Source organism: Talpa europaea (genome assembly GCF_964194135.1).
Source record: "Talpa europaea genome assembly, chromosome: 7".
Taxonomy (NCBI): Eukaryota; Metazoa; Chordata; class Mammalia; order Eulipotyphla; family Talpidae; genus Talpa; species Talpa europaea.
Window position 1 is genome coordinate 9,686,427 of NC_140074.1, and position 26,275 is coordinate 9,712,701.

General features: G+C 53.3%; 1 protein-coding gene across 1 annotated transcript in view; it reads left to right on the top strand.

Annotated features, from left to right (window-relative positions):
- Positions 1 to 18,250: 18,250 nt before the first annotated feature.
- The window catches only part of TTLL11 (tubulin tyrosine ligase like 11), a gene marked incomplete at both ends in the record, with an annotated part of 196,336 nt that continues 188,311 nt past the window's right edge, over positions 18,251 to 26,275 (top strand). The window contains 3 exon segments of the mRNA XM_084236353.1: positions 18,251 to 18,286; positions 18,290 to 18,308; positions 18,311 to 18,975. Coding sequence (XP_084092479.1) covers positions 18,251 to 18,286; positions 18,290 to 18,308; positions 18,311 to 18,975 — 720 coding nt within the window.

The window sequence follows — 26,275 nt, forward strand, 5'->3', positions numbered from 1 at the left end:
TCCCAAGGAGAAAAGGCATTTAAGGGTCCCCGAGGATGAGGGGCTCTTGAGCTCCAGTCCCCTGTCCCTATATGTCCATGTTATCCAGGAGCCGACTTTGCTCTCAGTAGACAGTGAGACGGAGGGAGCTCCCCATCGCGGGAGGTATGCAAGCTCAGCTACTGTCGCCTGCAGATTGGTGACTTTTGGTGGCAGAATGGACCACCGTGGAAGTCATCACGAGCTTGGGATGACATGCCCAGACTCCTTCCCCACCCCAGCCCCGACAGCCTCCCTGGGAGTTTGTTCATCACCAGCCCAGCCTTGAAGGCTTCTTGGCACCCGCAACTTTGGTGTGAGAACATGAATGTAGGAGCCGAGGGAGCACGACCACCTCTTGGGGGCCGGCAAGGCCAGCCTCAGGAACATGGACTTTATTTGGGGGTAACAGGGATCTGGGCTCAGGCTGACTGGGGGTCCACACAGTCAGAAGGGATGTGAGCTGGTCAGGGGCAGGAGTGCCCGTCGGAGGGCCAGCAGTGGCCTGATCAGGGCAGGGGCTGAGGCGCATGGTGGGAAGGAGGTAGATTCCAGAGCATTAAGGAGATGGACTCACTGGCCTTGCTGGGAATTGGCGGAGATGTGGGAGGAGGTGGGAGGAGGAGGTGGGAGGAGGAGGCAGCTGAGCGTGGTGGTGAAGTTTCCTTGGGGCATATTAGGGTGGGAAAGTGAAGTCTGGGGAGAGATGATGAGAATCACTTGGATCTGTTGAGCCCAAGAGCCAAGGGGACATGTCGGGTGGGGTCCAGGAGATGGTTGCGATCAGGCCTAGCGACATCCACACGGGAGTTGGAAGGTTATTGGCAGGTAGTTGAAAGCAATGAATAGGGCCTCCCTGGTGGCGCAGGCGGCCGAGTGCAGCGGTATGAAGCTGTCCGCAGCCTCTGCAGGGTGGCTTTGATCCCGGCCCGCCGGCGGGAATCCCGCATGGCGCCGCAGACCTGCTCCCCTCAGCAATGCATTTCTTTTTTCTTTTTTTTAAGTTTTATTTTTATATCCCCCATACAATTGCAACCCCCTTATTTTGACCCCAATCCCTCCTTTCCCCGCCCCCCCCTCCCATAGAGTGTCTCTGGTTCATAGTTGTTTGTTGATTTTTTCTTTCTTATAGTTATTCTTTTTCCTGGTCCCTTATTTAGGTTTTCTAGATTCCCCTCAGCAGTATATTTTGTCAGTCTGCCGGTTCTGCTCCCCACTCTGTCTCTGGTGAATCCTCTCACTCCCCGCATCTGGCCTATACCCTGGTTTCTTGGATGCATGAATAAATAAATCTTTAAAAAAAAAAGAAAAGAAGAAGAAAGCAATGAATTGATGAGGTCACCCAGGCAGGCGAGGTCACCTGAGGTCACGCTGTGGATAAAGTGAAGCCTAAAGCACTGAAAAGATGATGCTGTTCACCTTACCCGTTAGTAAAAAAGAAAGATGCCACACAGCTGCCATCGGACCCGATAATCCCACTCTTGGATATTTGCCAGAATCACAGGAAAGCACGGATTTGCAGGGATCTACGTCCCCCTGGCACCATGTTCATTGCAGCACTATTTTCAGTGTTGCGACAGGGAAGCAACCCAAGTGCAGAGGATGGAGGAGCAGATTAGGAAGATGTGTCATATACACCGTGAAATACTACTCGGCCACTCAAAAGGATGGAATCTTGGATTTGTGACAACGTGGATGGACCTGGATTATGCTTAGTGAAAGGAGTCAGAAGAAATACAAATACCAGATGATCGCACTCATTTGTGGACTATTACGGGGAAAAAAAGGCAAACAAACAAACAAAATGCAAACAGAGACAAATCCTTAGATTCTGACCACAGATGGTGGCTTCCAGAGGGGACGGAGGGGGAGAGAATGGGTGGGTGACCCGTTGGTCAGCGGTGGGTGGCGACCGGGTATTTGGGGGTGGGAGCTGCGTGATAGCTACTGAGATGGAAAGGGCACACCTGAACCCCGACACATGCTGTAAACTGACGTTATCTTAATTAAAGAAAAAAGAACATGGATCGTAAACCTAGCGCTTACATATACTATAAAAAGTCATCGCTACCGAGTGGATGGATTCAGAGAAACTGACCTCTCCCTCCTCGTCTTCCTTTGTCGGCCCCGGTCAGCACGAGCCCGGCTCCCCTCCCGGCCTGATCTCCTGTCCACTAGGTGATCCAGCTCCAAACCCAGGCAACAGCAGGGAGGCCAGAGGCTCAGGAAACTTCAAGTCAGGGCCAGAGGGAATAAGAAGCCCCCTAAGGTCAGAGGACTCAGAGGGGAGTGATCGGTCGTGAAGAAAACCAGAGAGGGCAAGGAGGTGAGGACTGAAGATACCCCCAGACGTGGATGGCGTGGGGGGCTGCAGAGACAGGGGTGCTGCGGGGAGGGGGTGACTGGTGCACACTTGAAGCTCTAGGGGGCAGGAATCTCTGCCCAAGGGAGCCACATTGGGTAGGGAAACTCAAGTAACCCTTGAACCCCGCATGTCCTCAAGCTGAGAAACAGAGGTAGAGCCCAGGGCAGGGGTGGAGGGGCCAGTGCTGGCGCTGACGTGGGCAGGAGAGAAGCAGATCAGCCGCTCTGGATCTGCTCCCCCAGCAGCAGCGCCTGTGGCAGTCCCTCCTCTGACCACAAGGGGGAAGCATAGGACCAGGTCGCTCCTTGGCCCACATCCTGCTTGGAGCTCTGTATTGCCAGAACCAAGGTGTGCCCTGGGGCTCCCTGGTCTCAGTTTCTTTGCCTGCAAAGGGGATAATGGAACCCCATAATCTCTTGAGACCCCTGGGAGAATCCCCTTCATTTCATATCCTGCCTCCACCCACCTGGACCTGTGGCTTTCCTGAGACAGACCCCAGGGCAGAGCACCATGTCATCTCTCTCCCCCTCGCTGAGGCACTGAGTGTGTCCAGTGGACACAGACACAGGATGCGAGTGGAGCACAGGATGCTCCCAGGCCACGGGCTTGTGCAAGGTGGGCAGAGCTCAACCTGTCTGTGCTCAGGATCTGCAAACGTGGCTCCGGCGTCCCCCTCCTGGGAGTGTTGGGAGGTACCTGCTCTCTGTCCCTTCTGTCTGCTCCCTGGACAGCCTCCTGCTGGAGGTCAGAGCCTTGTCCTGCCCGCCCGCTGACCCTCAGTGTGGCTTGTCCCTGCCCCTGCCCTCTCCGATGAACAGTGGGGGCAGGGAGGTGTGGGTCAGCGTAGATTGAGCTAATACCAGAAAATAATGATCCAGCAAGTATTTCACTTGTGCCTTTGTGTCCAGTGTCTTCTCTGTGCCTTCTAAAGAAGGGCTTTCTCTGTAGGCGCTTTCTCATTTAATCTTTGTGACAATGCTGAGGCAGGACTGTTATTGTCCCCATCAAACAAATGAAGAGACCAGAGCACAGAGAGGTCAAGGAACTCAATCAAGGACACACAGCAAGTGGTAGCAGAGCTGGGCACGGGACCCAGAGTCTGACGGCGCAGCCCCTGTTGTCATCCTATCAGGTGTATTACCACTTCCAAATTTTTGGAGAGCAGTCATACAGATTGTAAGGTGAAATCCCCCAATTTGTAAAGTTTCTAGATATTGGCAACTAATCACCATTGCTTTTCAACATCCTGCAAGCCACAGGCCTGGAGCCTGGAAAGTGTGGTTTGACACAGAGGAGGGAACAGCACCTTTGGCTTCTGCCTCAGCATCTGTGCCACCCCACCCACCTGCTTCCTCCTGCCTGCTCAGGAGGAGGCGGGACAGCCTGTCCCAGGGCTGAGGCCAGCTGAGCACTGTGCTGTAGCCGGCTGCTCCCAGCTGCCCCTCGCCCTGCATCCCGCCCCCCTGCACCTGCTGTGTGACCCTGGGCCAGGCTCCTTCTGCTCAGTCTCCATTTCAGTCTCTGCCCCTGGGGAGAAAACTTCCTGACAGGCCGAATGTGACATTTGGGCATAGATTTTGGGTATAGCCATCCAATAACAGCCAGCTGACTCAGAATCAGTGGCAATTCCTGGAGATCACATTGAAGCTTCCAGACTCGGGCAAAGCACTTGACACCCACTCCCCGTTCAGTCCTAAAATCGCCCTGTGGTCCTGGCTGCAGCATGCGGCCTTGCTTGATGGCCGCTTCGGTGGGTGAGCTCGGGGTGACTCCCTGGAAGATGGGGAGAATAATACCGGTGAGGCGTCCGGGAGTTCAACCAACACAGGCAAAGCGCTTAGGACTGCCTGGGTTCAGCGGGCGCCGCCTCCATTAGCTCGTTCCTCTATCTCTCTGCGTGTCCGTTTTCCCAAGGGGGGAAACCGAGGACAAAGAGCTAAACGCCTTGTTCAAGGCAGCCGTTCTCAACCAGGGGACTTTGACCCCAGGGAACATTGACCTGCCACTCAGGGCAGGGCTAACCGGAAGGCAGCCTTTGGGGGTCCTGGCCTCACAGCCCAGCACATCAGAGAGGCAAGGGTCAGACAGACAACGGAAAGACAGCTCCGAAAGACGGGCCAAGGTGGGCGCAGAGCCAGGACTGATCCCAGTGTTGGGGTTTCCATGTTGCAGCCTTTCCCCCACAGGCTCTCCCTTCTGATGTGGCCAGCAGGCAGGCATCCCACCGGGGAGCAGAGGGCCACGTGGCACAGAGTGTACCCCTCCACTCTCAGCACCTCCAACCCAGTTATTAGAGGGTGATGCTTTGCCCAAGGATGCTTTTCCTCCAGGCTTGTAGGGCTAGCTCTGGCGGGGTGGGAGGGGAGGTGGGGTTGGGGGGGGGAGGGGGTGGTGCTGGGTTCTAGAGGTGCAGAAGAGACTGGGGTTACCACTGGCCAAAGAGCAGCCCCGGGGGACTGGTTGGGCAGCTGCCAGGAAGAAGATGTCTCCATCCCTCAGGGAGGCTGGCACAGAGCCCCGGGAGCTGGCACAGAGCCTCCGTCCTGGGCTGGCTGGCGGGAGGGGCTGCAAACAGCCTCCTGCAGGGGGTCTGCTGGGCTCCTCCATCCAGACTCTGAGCAGCCCCCTCTGTGCATGCAGCCCCCGAAACAAGCTGATCTGGGGAGACAGACCAGGAAACCAGCCAGAGGGACTAGGATTATGTGGAGGGACACCGGGACTTGGGGATCACGAAGCTGAGTGACCCAGTTTTGCAGAGAGGCCACTGGGGTTGGGACTTGAGGGGCAAGAAGTGGCAGTGGAGCAGGGAAGCCTGTCGGGGGGAACAGAAAACCCCCAGAACCGTGTGAGAGAGAGAGTGTGACGGGCGTCGTCTGTGGTGACCGCAAGGCGGGTGGGCGGCCGCGGAAGTCCTGCAGAAGGTCGGGGCTCGGGAGCAGGTGTGTCCCATTCACAGGAGGTGGGGCCGCGGGAGGCCCCTGAGCAGGCACGGCCGGGCGGAGCTCACGGGGATGGACGGTGTGGGCTGTGGTGGGCAGGAGGCCAGCAGGGCTGGCAGTGGGGAGGCTGATCTGGGTCAGGGCAGGAAGAGGGGACCGAGTTCAAGTTCAAGGTAACCCGTGTGCCTGGAGGGGCGCGGGGAGCAGAGGATGCCTCTGCCAGGACGTTCCTCCCCAAACACCAGAGGCACCCGCCGAGCCAGTTCTGGGGGGTTGGAAAGTCTTGGAGAAACATCCTTAGACTCAAGCTGTGGCTGGTGTTGGCCGTGCAGAAGGCGAGGGGGTGTGAGAGGGAGAGGAGCGGGGTGAGGCAGCAGACAGACTCCAGGGAGCCAGCAAGAGGCCCGGGGAGGGCGCAGGGGGCCGGGGAGGGCCTGCAAGGCCGGGTGTGCAGACCGCACCCTGGGGTGGGGGCCCGGCTGCCGGGAGGATCCCCAGCGGAGATGTGGCTCATGCCCGACGGATGGGGACCCCAGTGAGCCAGGTGCAGACCCTGCCAGGGATTATTGCCTTGGAGCTTGTTGGGGGGAGCCCGTCCTCTGTGTCGTGAGCCCCCCACCCCCACCCCGCACCTTTCCCATGGACTCTGCTGCTGCAGGACGGCGCCTCCTCCTCCCGAGCACCAATTGTGTCCCAGCCTGGGCGTCAAGAGGCCTCCCCAGATCCTCCCACCGGCTTCCGCTGGCACCCGCGGCTCCGGGAAGGTAGGCCCGGCCCGAGGCCGCACATCTGCCCTGAGACGAAATTCAAACTTAATTCCGTCCGCGGAGCCAAGGGGCTTTTCTGTTGCCCTACTTATCCCCCGTGGTCTGGGGCGCCTCTGCCCCAGAATGTGCTTTAGTTTGTCTCAGTGTTTTCAGGGCTCGCCCGCTCCCCTCCATCTGCCAGGTTGGGATGGAAAGGGAAGAAGCAGGGGTGGGTGTCGGAGGGGTCTCCTCTGCCTCCCAAATTGTGTCTGGCTCCTTCCCCTGAAGCTTGGCAGCAGTTCCCGGCACACCTCCCTCCCTCCTGCCATCCCCTGGCCTCTTGCTAAGCAGAGGAACAATTGCTAATCAGCTTCTGAGAGAGACTGGGGAGTGAATGGAGGAGCCGCAAAGCAACTCAATTGCTGGCAGCTGGTCCTCCCCAAGCGGCAGCCCCAGCTCTCGCTCTCAGCTCCCCTTCTTAATTCCAGCTCTTCCTCTCTCGGCCTGATCTTCTCAGGTCTCTTTAGGTTTCTTACCTGTCTTAAAGGAGTCACAGGGGTCAAGAGATCTTACCCAAAACACCCCTTCCTTCACTCACTTCCCCACAAGGCCCCCCAAAGCATTCATCATATCAAGCCTTGCACACCCTGTGATTTCTGTATGGACAGACCTCCTCGAGCTGGCAAACTCCTACCCGTCTTCTGAGGGCCAACTCAGATGTCACCTCCTCTGTGAAGCCCTCCCAGATTGCTCCTGCTCCTCCAAGGTCAATTCCCCTCTTGGGGCTCCCATAGCTGTGTCCACACTTTAATACTGTTCATGGCATGGTCCTTCTCTCCAGGGTCCAGGACAGGGGCTGGCCACGTGGGCAGCCAGCATGGCAGAGTGATGTGGTGGGAAGAGCACCAGGAGTGGAATCCAGTGTGGGTCTGGTCGCGGCTCTGGCTTGTCTTTGGGCACATTCATGACTTGGACGGCTTCTCTGCACCACCCCTGCAGACCTCCTGCTCTTCCTCCTCCTGCAGGGCGCACTGCTCTGCTGTGCTCTGGGGCAGTCCTCTCTGGCCTGTCCCTTACCTCTCCTCCCGGGACTCCCTTCCCTCCCTCGTCTCGTTAGGAAGGGCTCACTCAGAGTCCCTGGGCTCCTGGAGGGGGGTGGTTCCCACTGCATGGCCACCCCTGCATCCCTAGCCCTTGGGGAGCAGTGAGCGGATGAACGCCCAGAGCCTTGCAGTTCTCATCCGTACAATGGGCACAACAGGACTTTGCCCTCCTCGGCCATTCTAATGGGATTCCTGCAGGCGGAGCACCCGGAGCCTTCCTCAAAGGAGTGCCCGCAGGTGACAGGGTGCTACGCAAGCTGGCCCAGGGCCGCTCTCCTCATTGTCGCAGCTGGAAGATGCAGACTGAGCCCCAACTGCAGGGGAGGCCAGGTGGGTCCAGGGAAGGGGAAGGGCCTGGGCAGTGTTGGCCCCGGCCCTCCCTGGGCCTGGAGGAAGGCTGGATGGAGCTGCCGGGAGGGGAGTGAGGGCAGCCCCACCTCCAGGCTCAGCACAGCCCTTGAGCCTGCAAGTCCAGAACTTAGGGTCAGGGATTCTGCTCAGCTGTGTCCCCTGCTGGAATGTTGGGGTTTCAGGGGAGGGGGGACTGCCTGGCCCCAGAGCTCAGCTCTTTCTGCTGACTCATTCCACAGACTCCAGCGTGGAGATGTGGCTGGTGGTAACGGAATGTGAACTCCGGCTCTGCTGCTAACTGGGCAGCCTGGGCGGGTGGTACATCCCAGCCACACCCCAGGTCCCTCATCTGTCTGCTGGGCATGAGAATGGGGCCTCCCTCTGCCCTGTGCCCGGGTGGTCCCTTCTCCAGGAATCCCCTTCCTGCCTGGCCCGCAGGGTCCTGTTCCTCTCCTGTCCTCCCTGGTGTCCAGGAAACCCGCACCTCCGGGGCTCAGGTCCCCAGGGCCCAGTGCCATGTGCGGAGGTGCCCTGTGCCCCAGACCAAAGGGGAGGCTGACCTTGAGACATAATGTGTCAAGGACAACAAGGAGGGAGCCTGGGGTGCAGCGAGAGTTGCTGGGAGTTCAGGGGGGCGCTGGAGCAGGACTTCTGAGACTGCAGCGTGGATGGGGTCGCAAGAGCAAATGGCACAGCCACGCCTCAGGGTGATGGAACCCAGCACGCGGGAGCAGCTGGTGCCTGGAGCAGGGCTGCAACAGCGAGCAAGGGTCGCGCAGGGACCTCTGGGCCCACCTAACTGGGGGCCAGGGAAGAGGCCGGCTGAGTGTGGGGTCTTCAAAGCACAGTCCTAGTTCAGCAGCCATTTGAGGGCTGAGAGCTGGGGTGGCTCCAGAGCACAGAGGTGGGTGGGAAAGCAACCCGGTGGCCTGGCTGAGATCCCCGCTCAGAGCATCCGGGTTCATGGCCCGCCCTGGGCGGGTGGCTCACCCCTGGCCAGGGTTCTGAAAATGAGCTGGCGCTTGGAGTAGCAGCAGGGCAGAGCAGGCAGGGGAGCAGGCACTGGGCTCAGCCTCAACAGCTGCCAGTCCCCCTACTCCTTATTTTCTTTTTTTCTTTTTTTTAAAGATTTATTTATTTATTTATACAAGCACTGGGTACAGTCAGAAGCGTGGGAGGGTGAGAGAATTCACCAGAGCCAGAGCGGGGAGCAGAGCAGGCAGACTGACGAAGTACACTGCTGAGGGGAGCAGCGGGCGGCAGGAGAGGTCTGCGCGCCATGTGGGACCCTCCTTTGGTGGCCGGGGAGCAGCTGGGGATCGAACCGGCGCTGCAGAGGCTGCAGGCAGCTTCGCAACCCAGCACTCAACCGCTGCGCCACCGGGGAGGCCCACTCCTTATTTTCACAAGCGAGGCAGGCCAGAGCCCAGAGTGGTGTCACACAGGCCTGCATTCAGGTCCCAGCTGCTCCCAGGACACGTCAGGTGAGTAGCCCAGTTTTCCTTGCGGCAGGGTGGGGGTGGTCTCATGCCCACCTCGCTGGGGCGGGGGAAGCTTCAGGAGGCCTGGCGGAGTGGGCCAGGCTCTGGAAGAGCACCTGCGCTGGGAGGCGCTCACCATTGCTGTGACTCAGACGCAGGTCTGCTCTCAGGAGCTCACAGGGTCTGGGGTGGGGCTGCCCCCATCAGGAGTAAGACTCCAGGCCCTTTCCACCTCAGCTCTCCCTCCTTTCTAGCTCTAGATGATCCTTCCTGTCCTGGGACTAAATAAGCCTCCGAAAGCCTCCGTTCTTGAGCCTTCACACTGAGGGCGTAACTGCAAACACAAGCAAATCCATCCCTGTGAGTGGCTGTTATGGCCTGACCTTACAAGAAGAAACTTACCTGGATGCCTGGTTTAATTCTCAGCACCACGCTGTCCTATTTTACAGACAGAAAACACACGGGCCAGCACACCTTCCCCTTGCCCCTAGGCTCCCCTTGGAGGTTTGCAGATATGTGGATGTGTTTGGCGCCACCCACCTGTCCTGCTCTCCTGTCCCCAGGCCCCTGGGCTGTTCCTGGCTCCCCCGCTCCCTTCCCTTCCTCCCAGCCCCCCAGTGCATACCCCTGGACGCCATCAGTTTGACCTAAAGGGCTCCCTGGGAATAAAGCACACAGACTGAGAGCAGCTGAAGCAGCGACCCTGTTTGATAACCCCAAGTTTCTGGCTCCCTGGGGGACACAGATGGAAATCCAGGCTGAAGGAGGTCTCCTTGGGGCTCCACAGATGTGATGTCAAACCCCACCTGTCCCAAACTGAGCTCACGCTGGCCCCTCCTCTCCCAGCTGATGCTCTTTCAGGCTCCTTTTTAGTAAACGACATGTCCATCCCTCCTTTGGGCAGCCTGGCACAGCCTGTGTCACCTGACCTGCCCCTCACTTGCCTCCTAGGTTACCTCCTAGACATCTCGAGCCCTTCACTTTATCCCCACTTTTTCACACTGCCCAGCCCGCAGAGCAGTGCCTGGCACGTAGCAGGTGTTCAGTGCAAACATACTGCATGAATCAGTAGGTTGCCCCAGACTCCCTCGCCCTGGCCTGTCCCCACTAGAAGACAGAGCCACCTGTGGAACTGTCCGTGCAGCTGTGTCCTCTCTCTCCAAGTCCTTGCTGGGCCCAGGGTGGTGTTCACGCTCCCCTCATGGCTGGAGAGTCCCTGAATACCTTGGTCCTGCCCACCTGCCGCCTGCTCGCCCCACGCTCTGCTATATATAGAGATATTCCAGCCACAGCACCGGCTTGTAGGGAGCCAAGCTCCAGGCTATTACTCACTCTGTCTTTGCACATGCTGGTCCCACTGGCTAACAGTCCTCTACTTCCCCCACCCTGCTGCTCTGGAAGCTGGGGACAAGGTCATCCTGGCTGAGAGGCCCAATGGGGCTCCTTGCATTATCTCCTGCTTGTAGCACCTCCAGCTCTGCTCCCCTCAGCTCTGGCTGATCTGGACGGGACACACCCTCCTCCTCAGAGTCCTCTTTTACTCAGCTGTGTAGAAGGAAGAAGGAAAGGAAGCTCCTCAGTGTCAGTGGAACTGGAAGCACAGCTCTGTGTGGAACTCAAGCTTACATCCTGCAAGTGTATCTTCACCAAGAGAGGGTCACTCATTCAGCAGTTTATTGGTGTATGAAAAAAAAAGACTCTAAAATGGAATTGCTTAAAATAATGACTATTTGTTCTCTTTCCTGGTTCTGAGGGTTGATGGGGCTCTGCTGGCATGTTCGTCTGCTCCACACCAGTTATCTGGGGTCACCCCACAGTCATGCAGCTGGGCGCTCGGCTGGGGCTGGAACTCTCCTCCTTAAGGGTCTTCTGCAGTCTTGCATGAGAGTCTGGAATATATGGTGTGGGGCTTCCACCAGGGAACAGCCCAAGATGCTGGGGCCCTGCACAAGACCTTCTTAGAACTTGGCTTGGTCATGTTGCTATGCTCATTGGCCAAAGCAAGTCCCACCACCCTTGTGGGGCTGGGAATGTTTGAACCACAAAGGTCCAGCTTGAACCAATTTTATCTGGCTGCAACCAGTTTGAACCACTTTTTCCCCCCTGGTCAGAATCAGTTTGAAGATTTTTTATTTTTGTCAGAACCAACTTAAACTGGATTTTAACCGGTTTGATCCTGTCAGAACAAGTTTGAACCATTTTTTTCCAGTCAGAACTGGTGAGAACCTGTTTGATCTGGTCAGAACTAGTTTGAACCAGTCAGAAACAATATGAAGTGGGTTATTTTTTTCAGAAACGGTTTGAACTGGTTCAGAACCAGCCTTTCTGGAAAAAGGCAAGGTGTTTTTCCACTCTCTCAATATTACTCAATTTCAAGAGAAGCCAGTGTGGAGGCTAATTGGTTGTGGGAGGGATGGGCGGAAGGGAAGCATCATGCATGTAAAAGCAGAAGGCAATTTCTCCTCCAAACACCGCTGAGCCCCTCGCAACCAACCAGGGAAAGGATTTCTTCTCTACCCGGGCCACTAGGGAACATCAGCAACTTCTTTTTTTCCTTCTCCCCTCCCTCCCCTCCCCTGTTGCAACAGGAACTTTGTTGCTGCTTTGCAGAGGGAACTCCATGAAGGACACAGCAGTCCTGGAGCAGGTTTGCAAGACAAGACTCTGCTGCTTGAGCAGAAGTCCTTGTGCCCTCTGTTGAAAGCAGACACGCTAGTAAAAGCTGATCATGTGACAATGCTATGAGGAATAAAGTCCGGGGGAGGGAGAGGAATGGGGGACAAAGTTTTATGAGGGACAGGGAAAGGGACAATGTGGCCATACGCCAAGAGACATTTGTGTAGCCAAGTATGTTATCACAGGCAGAGGTATCCCGACACCACCATGGAGACGGTCACTAATCAGGTCAACAGCGGCCTGAGTGTCCCAGGCCTGCCTCCTGATACAGGCTATGCTCTGCATGTGGTCAAGGAATGCTCTGCTGGGATTTGCAGACCCCAAATGGGTCACAGGTGCCCATGAGGGGCCACCTAGTAGCCAGCCCATAGGAGCCCACGCTCCCCTGTGCCCTCTTCTCTCTCACGTGACTCTTCCCACTGTTGGGCTAACATGGAATTCTAGTTGGCTGCTGTGTTTTCCAGAGTGCAGCTTCATGGAAATACGGCTATATAACACCTAGATGATTGCTTTATAAAATATTTTTACACCCTGACAGCTCTCCAAGAGGAAGGCTATTGTTAGAAGACAGCAGTGACCTTTAATTTCTCTTGACCTTTTAGGAAAAGTAATTTGAAGTTTGGTGTTTATTCTGCCTCCACAGAGCGCCTGGAGATGCACCTTGTCAGTTGTGTTATTTCCAGCTTACTACTCGCTCCTCTAGACCACTAGGGCCGGCATAAGAACCCTGCGAGGGATGCCGGAACCCCTTTCTCCAGGCTTAATGCCCATGGCACAAAGGTTCCCAGAGCCTGGATCCAAGGCCCAGCATTTAAATCTCCTTCACCAACTTATAAAAAGTCAGGCCTTCAGCTCTTTCAAGCTTTTGACAAGTATCCTGCTCACCACCCTCACTTGGCATCAGACAAATGGATGCCCACAGGATCTGGGTCTGGGCCAGGCCTCTTGGGGAATTAGGACCCAGCCAGCAGGTGACCGCAGGACAGAATGCAAAAATGGAAGAACAGGGACTTAGCACAGGGCAGACCGCACTTTGAACTTCAGCTCTGTCCCCCGCTCACTGTGGGATTTGGATAAGAGGCCCTCTTTGTGTCAGCCTCAGTTTCCTCATCTCATTATGCTCCCACCGGGCAGGTACTTTGCATATATCAACTCACTTTTTTAAAATTCAAGAGTTGTTATATGAAGCATCTAAAATATCTTAGATTGACGTCCATTGGCTTATAACACAAGGGGGGACACTACACCTTGAAATCTGTATACAGTACGCTGTTCACCCCGAAGTACTTTTTCCCCTTCACCACACAATTGATGCCTCTGACCTCATTGACCTACCCCTCCATTTCTTTCTGGTAATGGCCATTTTGTTTTTATAGTTTAAGAGCTTGTTTTTATTCGTGTGTTCATTCGCTTTGTTTCTTTCTCTTCCAAGGATGAGTGAAATCGTATGGTGCTTGGCTTCCTCTGTCTGACTTATTTCACCAGGCATCATGTTTCATCCATGTTTCAACACACTCACTTTTTGCAAAAGCATTGATAGAGGTATATTAAGGTCACTCCAGGTGCTCTATCACACCTGTCTCAGAAAAGGAGATTTTGGACTTGCGCCTTAGTATAAACAGCATCGATTTGCAGACGGGGGTGACTGGGGTGTGAGAGAGGATGTACCAGACAGAGTGAGCCACAGTGGTCAATACCCTGAAGTGCAAAAGTATTTGTTTACAAATAGAGCCAGGTGGGCACTGTTCACTTTTACTCAGATGTTGCTCTGGGATCCTGCCTGTGCCCCACCAGACTGAAGCCTCCTGGAAAAGCAGGCCTAAGGTGCCACCTGGTGGCAGTCTCTGATAGCAACCAGGGCAGAAACCGCTGGTGGAGTAACAGCTGCTCCTCACACTCCTCTCCTGCAAACTGTCCAGAGCTGTCTCTTTCCATGCTGTAAATGGACGTGCTTAAAGGTGATAGAACAACAATTAAGGAACAGTTTTTACTTAAAATTACGTTTTCCCAACTATCAAAACCAATGCAGGGTAGAAAACTGGGAGAGTATAGAAAAGAATAAAGAAAAGGTCACCCTTAATTCTATCACCCACAGTAATCTTTATGAACACATTGGCATATCTGCATCCAGGGTTTTTCTCTGCAATAGTTTTCACATAGCTGAAGATTAAGGTGTATTTATAGTTACGTGTAACTGAATATACATAGATAAGGACTCAGTTATGTTTAAACATGTTCAGTAATTTTGTGAACAAGGCTTGGTGTGGGTACAAGGAGCTAGAGGGTCACACCATCCTGAGTTTGCATCTTATCTTTGCTTTTCTCAACTGTGTGAATTGGGAAAGTTACTTCTCAGAGTAACAATTTCTTTCACCACTTGTAAAATATGGTTAATAACAGGGCTGAAGTGGGCCTCCCCTGGTGGCGCAGCAGTTGAGTGCTGGGCTGCAAAGCTGCCTGCAGCCTCTGCAGCACCGGTTCGATCCCCGGCCACCGGCGAGGGTGCCACATGGCTGGCAGACCTCTCCTGCCACCCGCTGCTCCCCTCAGCGGTGTACTTCGTCAGTCTGCCTGTTCTGTTCCCCGCTCTGGCTCTGGTGAATTCTCTCACCCTCCCGTGCTTCTGACTGTACCCAGTGCTTGTATAAATAAATAAATCTTAAAAAAAAAAAAACAGGGCTGAAGTCCCAGGGTGTCATGAAGATGAAGTGACATAATGTATGCAAAACATTTAGTATGGAGCCTGGGATGGAAAGTTTCTCACTGATTACCATGTAAAGTTTAGTTTGCCTTTCTGACTCATAGCAGAGAAAAATCTGTAAATGGGATGAATTTCTGGGTCCAAGGAGATGATAGTTTGATCGTTTACCAAAATTGAGAGGAAAATTTCAACCAAGATCTCGTGTCTCTAACATCACAGCTGTTCTCATTTGTCTCTATATTCTTCTAGGTCTGTTTACACCGAACACTTTTAAGCATTGCAATTACAATGCTTTCACCAGTTTGCTTAATGTCACAGCATCGACATCTCCCTAAGCTACTAAAGCTGCCATTGACACTACAATTTACTTGACTAGTTCCTTGTTGTTGAATATCTGAGTGGTTTAATTTTTCATTCCTTCATTTGAGAAATAGTTATTGAATGCCTACTCTTCCAGACACCGAGCTGGGCATTGGGATGTGGCCAGCGAGAATGGCTTCTTATACTGGCTCCTGGACTCTGGTCAGAGAGACAGCCCATTCCCTGCACTATGACAGACAGACCATGAAAAGTAAAGGGAAAGTAAAAACTCTACTTATAAGAGTGAAGGGGAAGGAGAAAAGCTCTAGAGAGAACTACTTGTGAACATATTTGTGTATTTTTGGAAATCAGTCCTAGTCCCCAACCTGCTCTTCACTCCTCAGTAGCCACAGCTGGAGCTTCTCTTTGAAGAGTTCCCTGTGGATTTTCTACTAACACATTTAAGAGTTTCCTGAGAAGTCAGAGCTCTCTGTGGTGTTCAAAGACCTGGCAGTGAGCTCAGATAGAACTTGTTTCCTGTCTCCCTTCCTCTAGAGTGTGTGTATCAACCGGTCCAGTCTGCTCTCTGCTCTCCTGTAAAGGCTTATGACAATTCCCTTCTTGCATGTACATTCACTAAGCCTTTTTCCTGCCTCACCCACAACTGAAGAGCCCTGGCAGCCTTCAAACCAATGGGCAAAGGTGCTTCCTTGTTGGGGAGAAGCCTGTATGGGGGAGGCTTGGTGGGCACAGCACAGGCTGCATTTCAGCCCCTATGAAGCCCCTGGGGTCATCAGCATGACTGAACGTAGCAGCCCTGCCCTTGGCCTCTGGAGTGGCCTTCCTACCTACTTTCTAGCTATCTGCTTCTTACTGCTTTCTAGCTATTGACTTCTTATCTGCTTGGGTAAGGCCCACTTGATATTCTGTTGCTTATATGAAGTCTTCCTAAGCTCTCGAATTCACAGTAAGTTCTCCATTCCTTGAGCACCTAAATAATTTTTCGTTTTTACTCTTTGTTTGCTTGGCACTTAATTGTATGCTGCCTTGATTCCTCTTGTTATCCTCTTTTGTATCATTATTTTATCTTCAAGATGTTTGATTTAGATTTAGAAGTCTGAGGTAAGAAGTATCTCTGTAGACATATCATTTACACTGAATGCTGAAGAAGAAGTAGGCAGAGATCTAGGAAAAAGAATGTTTCAAGCAGAGAGATTGGCACGCAAAACCCTCAAGGTAGAATTTTGAGCTGGTAAGGCCAAAATGATTATCTTTACGTGGAATGGCCTTTCCAGATTTAACAAATCAGAAAGCAACTTATTAAGCCATGCATTCATATTGCTTTCTGACACTCTCTATTTCTTAGTCTCTGATAATGGGGATAGAGATGAATCAGACCAGACATGTTTTTTCTAAGTGTAACGGATGATTTCTGTAGAGTCAGACAGACAGACCATAATGGAGGGCTAGCATGCATGTCAGTAGAAGAAGAGAGAGAGAGAGTCACTGCCTGTGGATACTGAGAAAAGCTTATCCAAGAAGGAGAATCTGAGTAGGGTCTGACGTAGATATTTTCCAGGCAGAGACATAAAAGAAGTCCAGACTGAGGGAAGAGTTGTGTTCAGAGGCCTGGAGGCAGGGAGAGGAGGGTGAATTCAGAGGCTGGAATCCAAAGGCTCTCTTAGGACAGTGAACATGCTTGGATTTTACCTGAAGACAGTAAGAAACCAGGAGAGGTTCCTGAGCAGAAGAGTGGCAGGAAGGGCTACTGTGTGGAGAATGGATGGGGGTATGGTGTAAACTGGAGTCAGGGAGACCCTCGAGAAGACTGGTGCTTTGGCCCAGGCTACAGGTCCAAGTTGGGACAATGATAATGAGGATGAAGGAGAGAGAAAATGTAGGAGAGACATTCAAGGAGGCCAGGGAGAGGAATAAGTGAAGACTTTGCAAGAATGGGTGGCTGAAGTGGCATCCCTTACCAGAACTAGGTATGTCAGGGGGGATGATAGGATTTGGGGGCCATAGATTGGTGAGGAGAGATTGTGGGGGACAATGTGGTCTTCTCTTTGGTACCATGGACAGCTCCAAAGATCACCAGAGGACTTGAAATAGAAGACTTCCGTGGTTCTTGATCTGGGCTGCCTTAGAATTAGCAGAGGAGCTAATCTAACATGCAGACTCCCAGGCCCACCCCAATGTCCCGCATCAAGTCTCTGGAGATGGGGCTTGGGAACCTGATTCTAAGTAAGTACCCCAAGTAATTCAGGTGCAGTGAGATAACTGTACTCAAAGACTGAAAGAAACCCATGCTGGGCTCCAGGGGAAGAGAAGAGTGTGCCTTTTACTGCCAAAAGGAAGGCTGGGTCTTTTGAGTTGTGGTGGGTGAGGGTGGATGAGGGGCACCTGCTGCATGCTTTCGCCCTACAGTGCAGTGTGGCAATGGTCATTGTGTGTAGTTACTGTCTTCATGCTGGGGTGCTGTTACACCTTCCCAACCCCATTCCCTAGAAAAACAAATGTGGTTTCCTGAAGGGAGAGGGAAAGTCCTCACCTTTGATTGGCATAAAGATATGACAGCCCAGGAGAATTGAAAACAGAGATTCAAATGAGTATCCATGTGCATCCATGTTCATAGCAGCATTATTCACAGTATAACCCAACACAAACATAAACCCAGTACAACCCCTTATTCCCCAAACAACCCAATGTTCACTGAGGAATAGATGCACACAGTGTGGTACATGTCACACGAGGGACACTATTTTCCCTTAAAAAGGAATGAAATTCTGACACATGTTCCTACATGGATGACGCTAGAAGGCATTAAGCTGAGTGAAATTAGCTCGACACAAGGGATGGATTTTGTGTGACTGCACATATATGAGGTATTTATCAAGTTCAAGGAGACAAATAGTAGAATGGTGGTTGTCAGGGGCTGGGGGAGGGTGAGTGGGGAGTTACTGAATGGGTGCAGGGTGTCATTTTGAGAAGACGGCACCATGTTGGTGATGGATGGGGAATGTACTTAGTGCCACTGGACTGTATACTTAAAAATGGTTCAAAGGGTAAATTTTATGTTACATTTATATTACTCCAATAAAAAAATGACACCTTATGGCGTCATTTTTATTATGAACCTACAGGTTGAACTCGACTGGGAGCATCCTGAGAACAGGGAAAGGTGTCCCCCCCCTGCCCCCCGAGTCAGGGAGTTCTAGGATCAGCAAGGTGTTGCTTCAAACGACAGCTGCTCCGACGGCCTGGATATGTCCCGTCCATCTTCAGACTGAGGCGCCTCCCGATGGCGGAGATCCCTCCAAAGGGTGAGGCTGTGCCTCCGCCATCAGAACTGGGGTTACCATAGCCAGAGTCTGTGGGGGAGAGGCAAGGTGGGCCTCTTGTTCGGGGTGATGTCTCTCCTCCCCAGGCCTCATAAGGCCCAGGATTCCCATAAGTGGCCTTCTTCTCCGCTGGAGCTCACCTCCAAACTCTCCCCTCAAATTCCGCGCCTCGGGAAGCCAGCTGGCTTCTGGCTGGGCGGGCTCCGGAGGCCTTTTGCCCTCATCCAAGATGGCCGCCGCCGCCTCTGTGACAGGCCCGGTCACGTGAGGACGCCCGCCTATGAGGTCGCCGGGCTCGGACGTAAATTGTCCCTTCCGGCGCCCCATCCCGCGGCGGCGCCCGCCCTTGTCAACCGGAGCCTGAGCGATCATGGCAACGGGCTCGGGCGGGGAGCGCGTGGCAGCGGCGCCGGCGGCAGCAGTTTGGGCGCGGGCCGGGGCGGCGGAGCGGCGGCGGCGGCGCTGGCACCGGCGCTGGCACCGGCCCTGAGCGCCATGCAGCGGGGCGGCCCGGCGGCGCCGGCGCGCGGGTGTGAGGCGCGGGCGGAGGCCGCGGCCGGGGCGCGGGAGGCGGCGGAGCAGGGCGCGGTGGACGCGGGCGCGGCCGGGGAGCCGGAGCCCCAGGCGCGGGGGGAGCCGCCCCCAGCGCCGCCGCCGGCGCAGCCCCGCGCGGCCGAGGAGGGGGACGCCCGCGACCTCCGGCGGCCGCCGCCCGCGCCGTCCCCGTCCCGGTCCCCGTCCCCGTCCCCGTCCCCGTCCCCGCCGAAGCCGCCGTCCTCGCGGGGCCGCTGCTCGCGCGCCAAGCCCGGGAGCAAGGGCCGAAGCTGCCCGCGGGGCTCGGGCCGCCAGCCCCAGGAGCGGGCCTCCCGGCGGCGCGTCACCGTGGACAGCTCCAAGGCCAGGACCTCCCTGGACGCCCTGAAGATCAGCCTCCGGCAGCTCAAGTGGAAGGAGGTGAGGCCCGGCCGGCCCGAGGGCGAGGGGGGTGGGGGGGCTGGACGACCTCGGAGGGCCGGCGCGGCCCGGGCCAGCTCTGAGGGCCGAGCTCCTGCCCGCCACGCTGAGCCCGCGTGTCGGCCGCAAGCTGTCCATCCTCAAGGCCTAGCCCAGGCTCGTCCTCCGGGAAGGCGTTCAGACCCCTCCAGGTCAGGTCGCCACTCCTCCTGTGGGGCTCTGCCTGCTTTGTAGATGTTTGTTTGTATGTCTGTCTCCCTCCACCAGCGGTGAGTTCCCTGCCTGGACCCTCTCTCTTCTACCTCTTCATTTAAGTTCTATTTGCTTAGCACTTACTGCACGATTCTCGCGCAGTTTAACAGTTTGTATTTTGGGGCGGACTGACCGAGGGTCTCACTGCCCTGCCACTGAGCAGTGCGCCCTCAGGCAAGCTCCTTCTCTGTTTCCTCGTCTGTAAAGTGAGGCTACTAATACCTCTCTTGTGGTTCTGTTAGCATGAGAAGACTCACTGCCTGTTGTAGGACGCACAGGTGTGCAGTAAATGGTCTTACCACCCTCTCCTCTCTCTCCTTCACCATCACTGTCACCGTCACCATCAGCATCCGTGTATTATATGAACCAGGGCTTGGCGTATGGCAGGTGTCAGTGAGTGGCGGACGGAAGGGTGGATGAATGAATGGGTTATTTGTCCCTGAGCCCATTTTAGATGTGTTGGGGCTGGGATGAACCACCAATGACATGGAGATGCCTGTTGAAGCAGGTTGAGTTTAGCCCTGAGGCTTTCAGGAGCGCCAGGGCTGCCATCTGGGCTAGGCAAGTCCAGAGGTTTAGACCCAGATGGTCACTGAGGAAACAGGACCTGCAGCAGGCAATGTGAGGACTTAGCTACTAAGCCCTGGGTCTTGGTTATGGTAGATGTTCAGGAATGGGAGGTGCAGAGATATGGCTGCGAAAGGATTAATGTCTCAGCATGAAGGAGTAATGTGGTTTGGAGGAAAGGACAGACTTCCTGGTAAGGAAGTCCAGGTGCCAGGGCCTTGGGGCTTGGATTTGGGGGAGGACTTTCGGGTCTGGGGAACATGGAGAAGTTAGGGCATTCTGGAAGGGACCTAGATCCAGGCCAGAGATATGAAGACCAGAACAAGAGAAAACTAGAGAACTTGTCAGTCCCATGGTCCTCATGAAGAGAGGATCCAGGGACTGAAACCAGGCCCCAGAGTCAGGCAAAGCGGCTTGGCCCAAGCAGGGCCTGGGCTGAGCTTAGCCTGTGGGAGAGAGACGTGAAGCTGTCTGGATCCCCAGAGATAGAGCTTTGTGGACTCAGAAATCTGCAGGCATCCATGGCAGCCCAAATTCACTCACTCATTCTCTAAGTAACCCTACACATTAAAGATGCTTGAGATGTAACGCTTGCTCTCAGGACCTTACAGTTCAGTTGGGGATGGAACCCATTCATTGCACTGTTGCAGGGCCTTTGCTGCTGCTTCCTGAAATGCTGTTCCCCAGTTATTTGCTTGGCTTACTCTGTCTCTTCAGATCTCTGAGCAAATGCCACCTCCTCCAGGAAGCCTTCCTTGCTGATACCTGCACCCACCCTTGTGCTTCTTTATTATTATTGTTGTTATTGTTGTTTATAGCATTGAAATCTGCCTTAAATATTTTGTACTGCTTGTTTATTGTCTGTTTCCATCACTAGAATGTAAGCTCCATGAGGGCAGGGATTTTGTTTTACTTACTGCTGTATCTCAGGTGCTTGGCACAGAGAATTTGCTCAATAAATATTTGATGAATGGATAAATCCATTATGTGATGAGTATTTCTCTCTCAGTGAAGGCATAAGGTCAAGGAGGGGAAACCTCAGGAAGAGCTTCCTGGAGGAGAGAAACTCGAGCTGAGTTCTGAGTGCTGAAAAGGATTAGGAGTTATTTAGGGGTCATTGGCTGGAACCCCAGGATAGGGAGCAGTAGGGGCAAAGCAGAGCTACTCTGGGGTTAGCACGCAGTTCTGTAAAGTTGGATTTCAGAGTGGGCCAAGAATGGTGAGCAGTGAGGCAGGAGAAGTGAGCAGGGTTCGATTGTGTGTCACACTGTGGGGCCTGAACTTTGTTGAGGAAGTCTGTGTGAGCCTCTCTAGAATTTTAAGGTTCTTCTACTTCTTGACTATACTGCTTGGGCATAAGAGTTAAGCTCTTTAGGCCTTAGTCTGCCTGTTTGTCAAATGAGTGGGCAGAGCTAGTTCAGTGATTCCCACTCTCTCTCCAGCTACAGTCACATCGTGTAATGCTAATCTACATGCCACCCTTGCACTGGTGGACCCAGTGGGTGGGTGTTCTCCAGCATGCACCCCCTCCACTCCCGGCACTGCCTTTCTCTCCTGCTCAGAAGGCATACTGGCATGTAAGTGGAGATACCCATTCCAGTATATTTTAAAACATAATTCGCTCACAAGAATAAGACCTTACTAGTAAATGTATCATTGTTTACTGAATATCACTCTTCCCAACTGGTCTGTGCGGTCCTGAGTGCAAGAGTGGTATCTGATGTGTGTCCCCAATGCTCCAATCGAATACACCCTGGTGTTCAGTAAATGTTCATCCAGTGAATGGAGGAAATACATCAGCGCTCACATCTCTCAATACCCTGGAATGTGGAGTTTAAGAAGTACCAGACTAGGGACACTTTAAAATTTCTCACGGTACTCTTAGCACCCACTACAAAGTTGACTGCATGGCAAGGAACATGTGGCATAAACCAGGTTCTAACAAAGTGCAAACAAGTGGCTTCCCAGGCCTCAGTTTCCCTAGCTGCTACAGGGAAGATGTTGGACAAGATCATTTCCCCGTGCTGATGTTCTAGGAGCAGGAACCCCTGTTGGGGGTTGAGGCTTGAGGAGTGCACCCCGGTGTCCCTCGCGGGTCATGTGTACTGCTGGCTGGCGGGCTTTGACAGGGTAGGCGGCTCGCCCAGTAAGAGACAAGGTCGTGAACACCAACCAAAGTAAGGGCTCTGCCTCCTGCTGTATGTGCACAGTCAGGGGCCCTGAGCAGGCCAGCACCAGCCCTCCAGCAAGTTCAGATGTTGGCTCTGCACGCATCATTTCCCTTCTCCCCTCTTCTCTGTTCTGCGCACATCCCCAGCCACAGCAGTGACAGTAAACAGCAGCCCCTGTAATGAGCCCTCACATAGCTCTGTGCCCGGCATTCTTCTCAGTGCTTTCAGATTTGCAGTGATTTGATTCTCCAACAGCCTGATTCAGTAAGTGCCTGGTTGTCTCCTTTTCATGGGGGAGGTGGGTGGGGTCCTTAGAGGTTAACAGCCCAGGCCATACAGCTGGCAAGTGGCAGGACTAGCATTGGAAGGAGGTCGACCATTCAAAACCAGTCTGTAGTTCTGTGCCCTTCCCCTGCCCCCCGGGGGCTCTCTACTGGCAGGCCCTGGGTTAAGGATTGCAATAGGATATGAATAGGGTATGAATAGGATTCATTTCTTGCCCTTCAGCAGCTCCCAGGGTCAAGGGACAGACAAGCACACAACTACAGTCTCCATTCTGGAAGTTGAGCGGGTCAAGGGCATTTCATACAGAGGGCCTGTGTGAAAGACAGGATGATAGCAGCTTAGGGAGGAGGTGGGAGAGCAGAGAGAAGAAGGTGCCAGATCACACAGGCTTGCCTAGATTCTCCTCCATAGATGGAACTTGCCTTGCCCAACCCTCAGATGATTCCCTTTTCAGTCCTGTTCACACTGGTTAGGTCCATTTCAACTGTGTCCACAATGTTAAATTTATTCCTCAAAGGAAACTTCACAAACATTTGCTCTGTGAACTTGTCGGAAAGACAAAAGTTCATTCCAGAAAAGCCAAGTCCTGTTTACAGAGTCGCCTGTGAAGTGGCAACAGGAGAGAGGCCCCCTACTCGTAGTTGCTCGATGAAGGTTTGTGGGGCTGTCTGCTCCTTGTGCACTTGTGGGAGCCTTCCCCCACCCCCTCCGTCTTCTTTTGCAGTTTTGACGCCCTCATTAAAGAAAACCCCAGGGAAAAGACACCCTGGAGAATAGTTGCCACCCAGGTGAGCTGCCCTCCTTGGAGATGGAGGTTGTATACGTGTGCCCGTTGGTGCCATGGACACCACTCACAGGAAGCAGGGCTCCCGGAGACTTGATAAAAGGACTTTTGTTGACCACAGTGTGCATGAGCCCTGACCCAAGATCTTTTGTCTCCACATTTGTCTTCTGAAATTCATCCTGCCCTCCTCCGTTGCTCCTGCTCTGAACTTGTGCTGGTATTTTTTTTTTTTAAAGAGTTATTTATTTATTTATACAAGCACTGGGTACAGTCAGAAGCGCGGGAGGGTGAGAGAATTCACCAGAGCCAGAGCGGGGAGCAGAGCAGGCAGAAGGACCGAAGTACACTGCTGAGGGGAGCAGCGGGCGGCAGGAGAGGTCTACGCGCCATGCGGGACCCTCCTCTGGTGGCCGGGGAGCAGCCGGGGATGGAACCTGCGCCACAGAGGCCGCGGGCAGCTTCGCAACCCAGCGCTCAACTGCTGCGCCACCGGGAGGCCCTGGTATTTTTTTCTTTTTAATTTTTTTAAAAGATTTTTTTTTTTAAATTTTATTTATACAAGGATTGGGGTACAGGCCAGATGCGCGGGAGGGTGAGAGGACTCACCAGAGACAGAGCGGAGAACAGAATGGGCAGACTGACAAAATACACGGCTGAGGGGAACAGCGGGCGAGACAGGAGAGGTCTGCTTTGCCATGTGGGATTCTCGCTGGCCGGCTGGGATCGAACCTGCGCTGCAGAGGCTGCATACAGTTTCACAGAGCCACACTCAACCGCCTGCGCCACCAGGGAGGCCCCTGTGCTGGAATTTTTAAAAAAAGATTTATTTATTTATGCATACAAGGACTGGGATGTAGGCCGGAGTTGCAGGGTGTGAGAGGATTCACCAGAGACAGAGCAGGAAGCAGAACAGGCAGATCTACTGAAATAACCCTCCTGAGGGGAGCAATGGGCGAGACAGGAGAGGTCTGCTGCACCATGTGGGTGTCTCCCTGCCTGGGGATTGAACTCATGCTGCAGTGGCTGCTGATAGCTTGATAGCTCTGTGTCTTTAACCCCTGTGCCACCAGGGAAGCCCAATGTGCTGTTATAATGACTGCTGTCAAGGTATCTCTGAGGTGCTGGGCACTACTCACTGCCTCTCCTCATTAGCTACTCATTAGTCCAACTTTTCCTTGGATAAGTTTACTTAACCCTCACAGCAACCCTCTGAAGTAGATCCTATTATCATTCCAACTTATGGATGAGGAAACAGGTTCAGAGAAAGGCTGACCCAGGGCTAGCTCAAGGCCACACTGGTTGCAACTGGCAGAGCCATTCCGTTCCGTCCTAGGAGCCAGTGTGCAGTCCCATGCTATCATTGTGCTAATCCGTTGCAAGAATCCACCCTGCAAGCAGTTGTTCTATTATTATTCCAAGATAACAAGTCCAGGATGGAGGAGTGAGCCCCAAGGAAGTGGGAGGCCAGGAAGTCGGGGGCAGCCAGCAGTGTCCCTTGTTCCCAAACCTACTTCTCGGTGTGGTTTCTACGTTTCCAGTCTCTCTGATTCTCCCTCCCGTGCCTCTTCTGAACGGGAGCTCTCCAACAACAGAGCAAGCCGCTCAGTGTCTGGAGAGCGACATGGCACACAGAACACACTGAAATATAACTTGCCTGGCAGGGGAGCATTCGGGGCAGGCCCCTCCAAAACCTACGTCATCGCTGCTTGCGAAGGAGAAGCGGGCTGTGCTGCAGATGCCTTGCCCCTCTGTGCCGCGTGAGCCCCCTGTGGATCACTGTGTCCCAGGTTCCTCGTGGGTGATGGCAGAGTGGAAAATGAAGCACCGAATAGTTTAACATTCCCCGCTTTCTCGTTTGAATGACCGTCATCATGACTTACGTTCTACTTTTTGAAAACAGCATTACATTTAAGAATGGTTTCCGTCCTACTCCGTCAACTGCTCTCCCTCAACAGACTTGTTATTTTAATGTCTCGTCCGCCAGGATTTTTCCTTTGTAAGTTAAGCTTGTCATGCCATAAAAATCACACATTGCCATCCTTTGAACAATACTATCTGCGTAACAGCCTCATGAATCCACACTAATCCTTAAACCTTTAAAAGGTGGTGAATGCCAGGGCACACATTCAAGTTCTCTAACCACTGCCAGCTAGGAGTCTGTCTTCTTAGCAGATGTTGTTATTGCTGGAGCGATTTTCTGTGTTATAGGAACATACTCTCCATTGTGAGTAACCTCAATCTTGGTAGCATTCTGGTTTCTGGTGTTGGAGCAGCAGAAGTTGCAAAAGCTCAATCACACATTTCTTTGTTCTTTGAGATCTATTCCTTGAAAAGAACATGCTATGAAAGTAATCAGCCACTCGGAGTATCTTCTGTGAAGGGGAAGCTCTATTCTGGGGGTGGCATGGACTTTGGATTCAGACAGATGACTTAAAATCCTTACCACTAACTGCTTATGTGATCCATGTGCTGTGTGCTAAGTACAGAGACTCCCTGAGCCTTGGTTTCTTCGACGGTGGCCAGTGACACTGATTTTGCAGAATTATAGTGAAATTCAGTGAGGGAATGGATGCCAACTGCCATAACCCAGTGCTTTGACGCTTGGGGACTTACGGCGAGTGTTAATTATGTCCCTATGTTGGCTGATGACAGGCATTGCTTATTTGATCCATTGTTTTTTAAACTAGAGAACATTGGAGAATTTTGTCTGCATCTATAGGTTACCGGTTAAATGGATATTGAATCATTTAATAAGCATTTGGAGAGCTACTTTGTGCCAGGTTATGGTTGGGTTCTTGGGATACAGCAGATCCCACTAGGAGGCAGTTACATTTTGAATATGTCAATGTGATATAATCTAGGCTTGATTTTTTTTAAATAACTCTGATTTAAAGCTTTTTCTTTTAAAGTCAGTTATACTTTAAGATTTCATGAATCTAACTGTGTTTTTAAAGCCCTATGCCAGACCCGGGGCCTGTCTTGTGCTTTGGTACATTCATTATATGTGTCACCATGGGAAACGTATTAGCTGTTTGAAGGATGTTAGTATCTTCACTTTGGGTTAACCTGCAAGGTGACTAGTTCACAGGGGACAACTAAGGGGGTTATCTGAAGGTACCCTAGCTGCATGAAGACATGGATTTTCCTGGGCTGACTCTTGCTCTCATTGTGAGGGCCCCTCTGCTCCCCAAAAGACCACAGCCAGGTGTGGCTCTGACTTGGCAGAAGACCCCTGGGCCTG